The following is an 8,219-nucleotide window of genomic DNA, read 5'->3' on the forward strand; positions in this document are numbered from 1 at the left end:
CACCTTTGAGATTGTGCACAAAAACTGTGTATGTTTTAGACATATTTGTAGCTGAATCCTAAGTGTTAGAATTCTGGAACTACAGCCTGGGAAGAGATTTTAGGAACATCTAACTCACTCCCCTGAGTTCACAGCAGTGAGAACTAAGGCCCAGAGAGATTAGGCGTTTCCCCAAGGCCACGCTGCTAGTGGCAGGGCCAGAACTGAAACACAGGCCTCCTGGTCTAGAGCTCTTCTCACTCACAACACCCAGGCTCCCTCAGAACCTTCCAGGTCTCTCTGGCCGGTGTTCTTTGATATCCCACTGGACCCTAAGATGATTTTGTTGTAGGAGCACCTCATCTCCAGCAGAGGGAGCAAACCCAACATCCCAGACCCAGGGCAGGGCTGAGGTTTTCTCACCAGTCATTTTGACAGAAGAGAAACCATTCATTCTCAAGTTGCACTGCAGAAGATAAGAAAATATCACCCCCCACTCCCTTAGAATGTTGTCTGCTTTCAGCCTGGAGGAGAAAAAGCTCACCAGGATTCCTAAATAATCAAAAAGTTTCTAGTGTCAGAATATATCCGTTGGAGTGGAAGGACATTTTGCCTGGCTAATATGGTAAAGTCTTACTTTTAAAGAGACATTTTCCAAAAATGAGGAAAAAGTCCTTCACATCATCATGGGTGTTGTCGAGAACGTCAAATTTGACGGAGTGTGTTTTTTAGAGAAAAGTCCAATCCCCATGCAAGCTGTCAACCGTATCTCAGCCCCCGGGGGCCGGACTTCTGTCTCACATGCTGCACACCCTGCTTGTCTTCTAGTACCTGAACACGGTCATCCCTTACGAGAAGAAGGCCTCGCCCCCGTCGGTGGAAGATCTCCAGATGCTGACAAACAGTGAGTTCCTCCCATTCGCAGCGAGACCAGGGGCTCATTTCCCTCCCTCCCACCCTGTGAGTTGCACCCGTGGTATCTCAGTCCGGAGGTGTCCCCAAAGCAGTTTCTATGGGTCAAAATGTGCTCCACACCGTTGCATCACGTCCCCAGCACGGGGTACAATTAAAGAGTTCTGCAGCGATACCCAGAGCTGCCTCGTCTTTTCCCGGTTCCTGTAAGGGAAGAGACTTGCCAGAGAAAAGGAGCTGGTGGAAGAGGCTGGGGCGGTGGCAGGGTGGTAGTGGTGTGCAGGGGCTCTCTGTGGTTCATCCACAGGTCTCAAGGCTGTGCACTCTCTGCCTTGCCATTTCTCTCTTCTGAAGCTTGAGGTTGCCTCGCGTCCCCAAGGCAGGGAGCTCCTTCTAAGGGACTGGCTGTATTTACTGAGAAGCAAGGTTTCTTGAGTGGGGTAAGGCTGATTAGAGAGAATAGAGTCTGGTTTTCCTTCCAGTCAATGACTGCTTCCTCTCTTCCACTCTGACTCTAGTGTTAAGTAATATTAAGAAACATTCTGAGCTATGGGAGAAAACAGCCTGTGATAAAGAGCCTTTTGGAGGCAAAATCTCTTTATAGACATCAAACACCACAACCCGCAAAGGGCCGGGGGGCACGTGGTGTCAGCCCTCAGTGTCAGCTTGATTCTTTTAGGAAGAGAAAAATCCTAGGCTGAGATGTGGGGACGGGCTCAGTGAATCACGAGACCGTCCATCTCCCTGGCAACCGTGCACTGCATTGAATGACACACTAACCGGGCTGCGCAGCCCGCAGCCCGTTGCTGTGCTGCTGCCTCGGCGGGAATGGACCCCTGCAGGGCTATTTGACACCCTAGGGAATGGGAAGAGGAGCTTCAGCTGTTTGGCTGAGGAAGATAGATACCTCCTGGGCCCAGTGCTAAAAGTGCCCAAACGGTTTCATTTTTACCGTTTTTGGAGAACTAAAGCAGGAGGTTCTGGTAAACGGAAATCTTGCCTACATCAATAGATACTGCGGCCTTGAGAATCTGGAATTTTAAATTCAAAGTGCATCGGCTTCCTCTAAACTCATTTGGAGCGCCTTTATTTGCATACATATGCACAAAGATTTTTTTTAACGGAAGCAGATAGAAACGAGCTGACATTTATAGCTGTTTGTATTTTCACAAGGAGTAAGCATTTGGAAAATAATTTGGACAAATTATGAAGGTTGATATATGTAGAGTACTCTATCGTGCTCTTTTTTTTCTATCATGCTCTTTTTAAAAAAGGAAGAGCTATAAATTTATTACAGATACCTATTCAGGAATTCAGTGTGAAATCCTTTCATTTTAATTAAGAAACACTGGGTTTGTTTATACATTTCAAGTTCATTTTAAAAGTTAGGGCTAGAGTATATCCATCATTTAGAATACTTTGGAAACATAGAAATGTGAACAAAAGAAAATAAGTAACTTCTTGTCCCCTTCACTGTGGTTACTGTATGGTGTTTTTCAGCCATAGTATTTTATGCCTTTTCCATATGGTTGGGATTATACTGGTTATAAAATTTCATATCATGATTTCAGTCACATCAGTTAACATTTGGTTAACATCCTTTTTATGGCTCTCTCTTCTGTCATATGGACGTACGACATTCCAATATTTTATCCCTTTAAAAATAAAACTGCCAACTTTCCTGAATACCAATTCTCCTGTAGATTATGAAAGCTCTCTTTTTGGGCACATCCCCGTATGGGTTCGTGAATAACAACTCCTCTTTCCCCAACTCCTGAGTCAAAAATGTAGGCCAGGGCTTCCCTGGTGGCGCAGTGGTGGAGAGTCTGCCTGCCAATGCAGGGGACGCAGGTTCGTGACCTGGTCTGGGAAGATCCCACATGCCGCGGAGCGGCTGGACCTGTGAGCCATGGTCGCTGAGCCTGCGCGTCTGGAGCCTGTGCTCCGCAACGGGAGAGGCCACAACAGTGAGAGGCCCGCGTACCGCAAAAAAAAAAAAAAGAATGTAGGCCAAAGACTGGCTCCGGGGACTGGGCAATTTATATAAATTTTGGATTTTGGAGATCACCTTAGTCACATATTGACTGAGTGCAATTATTGTATTTTTACACCTATCTTCTTGGTGGGCAGCATTTAGTCTGCTCGTGCTCAGTTGCAAAGTATTTTCAGCCTATTACATCGAAATGAATCCATGTCTAAAAATACGGAAGAAATAAAAGAAAACATTGCCTGGATGGCCTGAGGTCCAGTCTTTTTCTGGAGTTGGCCACAGACTCATGCCACCATCAGGCTCTGTTCCTCACCCACTCCTGAGCTTTGGAGTCAAGTTCCATGACCCTGACTTGCAACGAGGCAAAGTAATCAATGGAAAACAGGACCTAGGAATGGACTGGGGGGTCCCTCCATTGTAATGGTTGCCTCCTGACCCCAGCTATCAGGGCCAGCTGATCTTTAGTGTTTTTTCCACTTCCCAAAAGTAATACATGTTCATGGAAAAAAACCGGACACTGTAAAGATATCACGTAGAAGGGAACAACGCCCGGGGTCTCACACTCCAAGGTATCTGCTTTTTACGGTTTCATGCACATTCTTCCAGATTTTTCTATGAATATTAGCATGTATTATTTACTCATTTAAAATTAATACATAAAGTTCTGCAGCCTTCTTTCTTCATTCTTAAGTATGTCTTGTATACAGAGATCGCTCTCATCTCTCATGAAGCTGTATGAGACCGTGTATATATTACATACACCATAGTTTACTTAAGGCATCCACTGATGAATGACTCTATTGTTGGATAGCCCACCCCTGCCCTCACTTTTTGATAGTATAAGCAAGGTCCAGGTATTTCCTTGAAGGATTTTCTACAAAGCTGACTTCCACAACATGAATCGTGAATATGAGAAGATGCTTCCTAGTTTAATAACAGAAAAATCTATTTTAAAATCTTTTATAAAAAGCCTTTAGGCTTTATTCACTTCCCTATTGTTTGCTTCAGGTGTAGGTCATATCCTGTTTCAACAAGAAGTCTGTAAGCTCCTTGAGGGTCATTAATACGCTTGCATTTCCACAAATTCTAGTGCTGTACTGGGCATAGAGTAGAAAATATTTGTGAAATTAAATTCATTTGCAGTTAATAAACTGGAGGTGAGAACTCTGCTAATAATATCTGTTTATACGAATAGAATGTCTTTAAGGACAGATTTATCGGTGGTTCGGTGACGTGACAGCTGTTATTCTTAACATTTGGATTGCATCTGAAAGCTGATTCCTTTTTTAAATTGCTTTGTTTATTTTTATGATCATTAAAGATACATACTTAGGAGGAGATGTGGAAATTATAGATGAGCACACACACCAAAAGTAAAGGATAAAAGAGAAGTCACCTCATCCACAGGGCCACCCTGACTCTTTTTTTTTTTTTTTTTTTTTTGCGGTACGCGGGCCTCTCACTGTTGTGGCCTCTCCCGTTGCGGAGCACAGGCTCCGGACGCGCAGGCTCAGCGGCCATGGCTCACGGGCCCAGCCACTCCGCGGCATGTGGGATCTTCCCGGACCGGAGCACGAACCCGTGTCCCCTGCATCAGCAGGTGGACTCTCAACCACTGCACCACCAGGGAAGCCCCGAACCTGACTCTTTTGATGGATTTCCCAGCAGCCCCCTCCCCGCCCCAGCAGGCTGAATGCTGACTCTTGCCAGAGGCTTCTAGACTTTGCTCAGTACTCAGTGAATGTCTTGTTTCCTTGACTCTGTCTCGCTCACTTTGGGTTGGTGGGTTGTCTGGCCCCAGAGGTGAGCCCTATGCCCTGATGCATCTTAGCTCCTTTCTCTCTCCTTCTCCAGTTCTCTTTGCCATGAAGGAGGATAATGAGAAGGTGCCCACTTTGCTGACGGACTACATTTTAAAAGGTGAGAGCGGCCCAGGCCTCTGGGAGCAGAAGCGTCCTCTAGGGCCCCCTCCCCCAGGACTCCTGCTAGACACGTGGAACCCGCACTGCAGCCCTCCCAGGGCATCCACGCCAGGCCAGATCGGGCAGGGCCAGGGAACTCAGTGGACAATTGTGGGGAGGCCCTCGCCTTTGGATGTTGCTAGGAGGCCTGAGGAGGAGATTCCATCACCCCCGAGTCACCAGAGTGACTCCACACAAAAAGCAGCCAAACCAACAAAAGACTTATTGTGAAAGTTCTCTGCAGTTTGGGCTATTTAGTTGGCAAAAACAAAGCCAGAGGATACCTTTAACAGTTTCAACTACTTGAAAGGCAGCAAACTAGAGTCATGATTAGCTACATCCTTTCATAACTTTTTTGTTTCATCTTTTATTATGGAAATTTTTAATATATAAAAGTAGAGTGAACGGTATGATGAACTGCCATGTACTTAACATCCAGCTTTAACAATTATTAACTCCTGGCCAATCTAGTTTTCATTTATATCACTTCTCTCTTCCATGTTATTTTGAAGCAAATACCAACCACTATATATATTTTTCATCCATGGATATTTCAATGTACATTCCTAAAATATAACCACGATATCATGATCACAACTAGAAAAATAAAAAATGTAAAAGTATCTTTGAGGGACTTCCCTGGCTGGCCAGTGGTTAAGATTCCACACTTCCACTGCAGGGGGCTCAGGTTCAATCCCTGGTCGAACTAAGATCCCACATGCCTCATGGCATGGCCAAAAAAAAAAAAAAAGTATCTTTGATTACCCAACCAGTGTTGAGGTTTCCCTGATTTTCCTATAAATTTTTTTCAGGTTATTTATTTGAATCAGGATCCAAAGAAGGTCCATACATTACAATTGCATAATGTATCTCTTAAATCTCTTTTAATATATATAGGTTCCCCTTTCCCTCCTCTCTCTCATTCTTTGTATTTTATTTCTTAGAGAAACCAGGTTATTTGCCCCATAGCATTTCCTCATTCCGGCTTTTCCTCAGTAGTTTTGTCCTCATAGTTTCATTTAATATGTTCTTCAACCTTTTGTATTTCCTGTTGCCCAGTAGAGCTAGAGGACTGATCACATTCAGATCATCCACACCAGACCAGACCAGGCAGGGCCAGAGAGCTCAGTGTACAATTGTCCACAAAATTTTTATAAGTTTTAGGTTATCAATGGTTGTAAACTTCCATTAAGAGACCTATTACCTGGTTGTCTTTCTTTGGGGGATATTAATATCTGTATTAGTCTGCTCAGGCTGCGAAAACAGAAGACCAGGTGGCTTAAACAACAGAAATTTATTTTCTCACAGTTCTGGAGAGTAGAAGTCCAGGATCAAGGGGCCAGTAAAGTGGGTTTCTAGTGAGGGCTCTCTTCTTGGCTTGTAAACAGCTACCTTCTCGCTATGTTCTCACACGGCCTTTCTTCTGTGTGTGTAGGGAGAGTGCCAGAGCGCTCTGTTGCTTCTTCTTACAAGGACACTAATCCCGGCAGATCAGAGCCCCACCCATATGACTTCATTTAACCCTCCCTCCTTAGAGGCTCCATCTCCAAAGACAGCTGCACTGGGCGTTAGGGCTTCAACATGAATTCTTGGGGGGACACAAACATTGACTGTGTAACACTCTCCATCAATGGTCATTCATTGTCCAGATTTTGTTTTTCATTAGGTTTTGCTCCACAGGCACAACCTTGGGCGCAGCTTCCAAAGGCTTGTGGACTTCAGTTTAGAACCTCTGAGCTGTATTGTTTCCATAAGGCTCAGAAAGATTAATATTAAATTTCTGCAGGATGAATTTAGGCTAAACATTGGGAAGAACTTCTGACTCTTAAAGGTTTTAAAAGAGTATCCCATTACTCAAAGGAGGTGTGTAGAAATGGGTTCTATAAGTCCGGGAGCCCGAGAGCTAGACTTTACCCCTCACGATCCACTGAAATGTCAGTGAATTTATAAAACTAGTTAACATTTACTGAGCACTTTCTATTTGCCTCTGAGCAACCCTGTGGGGTAGGCAGAGGCACAGTCTACTGTATACATGAAGAAACAAGCACAGGTAGGAGAACTTATTTCCCGAAGGTCATAGAATTAGTAACAGCCAGACCCAGGATGTGAACCCAAGCAAATGGGCAGCAGAGACCGTGCAGTTAATCATTACACTGAACAATCGCCTATCCCTGGCTCTTCCTCCTTCTGGAAGGAAGACACGTGATCACCATCCTTCCCTGGTTCTAAGGGGGCAGTTCTCTGCTCAGGACGCAGGCGAGAGGCTGGCGTGACCGCTCTCGGCCACGGACACCCCGGGCTGGCAGGTCTGGCCACACACTTGCTTTGACATCCCTTCTCTCCTCTTCTCTTTCCAGTGCTCTGTCCTACCTAACCTTGCCCTTGGGAGCAGCCTTGCTGCGGAGGTCACTGAGCAAGAGTCATCCCACCGCAGGGACTGCATGACACCACGTAGCCTCCGCCGTGTATTTAAACGTGTATAGCTTAACCTGGATTAAACATGAGCAAATGCGCGGGGTCCTCTGCTGTTGGCTTCTAGTCCTAGTAACCATTGGATGCATGACCGAGGGGCAGGGCTGGTGACGTCACCTCCTCTCTGCCTGTGTCGGAGGGAGGTAGACGCTGTCGCCACTCATGGTGTAGTCTGGCTCCAGCCCTCAAAAACAGCTTCCACCCTAAGACTAATTTTGAAATAAACCTTCATTTAATTAATATTCTTCATGTGCTTTGGCGTGTGGTGTCCCTCGGCCCTCTGGTACAAACCTCCAGAGAAAGGATGTGTAGCTGCAACCACATGATGCTCGTGGCCCGTGGCAGCCAACACGGTGTTTAGGGCTGGGCCAGGGCGGGGGCTGTGCATGCCATGCCCTGTGGCGGGGCTGCAGACGGGAGGACGAGGCCATCTGCAGACGCCTAAGATCTAGCTGCTTGACAGTTTTACAGGGTGCTGCACGCTGAGTTGGAGGAGCTACTGGTTAGAGAGGAGATTGTGAGGTTAGCGCATGGCAAGTGAAGCTCGGGGGGATTGGCTGGGCAGCTGGTGCCTCCTGTTGGGATGGCCGGGTTGACTCCAGGAGGCCCGGGTGCTGGAGGGCATCAGCTCCGCTGGGTTCTCCCAGCGTGGGGGTCCCGGCTGCTTTCCTGACTGCTCCCAGTCTGCTTTCCTGACTGGTACCCGGCTGCTTTCCTGACTGCTCCCAGTCTGCTTTCCTGACTGGTCCCGGCTGCTTTCCTGACTGTTCCCTGACTGCTTTCCTGACTGGTACCCCTGGTACCCTCTGGCTGTGCGTGCCCTCCTTGCCCTCCCTGCAGCCCTCGACTCCCATGTGCTGTCCCCGGCATTGGTGGCAGGCGGTTGCCAGCCTCTTTGGGCCAGC

At 46.6% G+C, this 8,219-nt stretch overlaps 1 protein-coding gene across 3 annotated transcripts in view; it reads left to right on the plus strand.

Annotated features, from left to right (window-relative positions):
- The window catches only part of FEZ1 (fasciculation and elongation protein zeta 1), a 40,923-nt gene extending 33,378 nt beyond the window's left edge, over positions 1-7,545 (plus strand). For all 3 annotated transcript variants that reach the window (XM_082659807.1, XM_082659805.1, XM_082659806.1), the window contains exons 8-10: positions 808-883; positions 4,736-4,801; positions 7,200-7,545. In XM_082659807.1, the coding sequence (XP_082515933.1) occupies positions 808-883; positions 4,736-4,801; positions 7,200-7,216 (159 nt within the window). In that variant the 3' untranslated portion in view covers positions 7,217-7,545. The remainder of the gene's footprint in view (positions 1-807; positions 884-4,735; positions 4,802-7,199) is intronic.
- Positions 7,546-8,219: the final 674 nt, after the last annotated feature.

The sequence above is a fragment of the Grampus griseus genome, assembly GCF_964374135.1.
Source record: "Grampus griseus genome assembly, chromosome: 8".
Taxonomy (NCBI): Eukaryota; Metazoa; Chordata; class Mammalia; order Artiodactyla; family Delphinidae; genus Grampus; species Grampus griseus.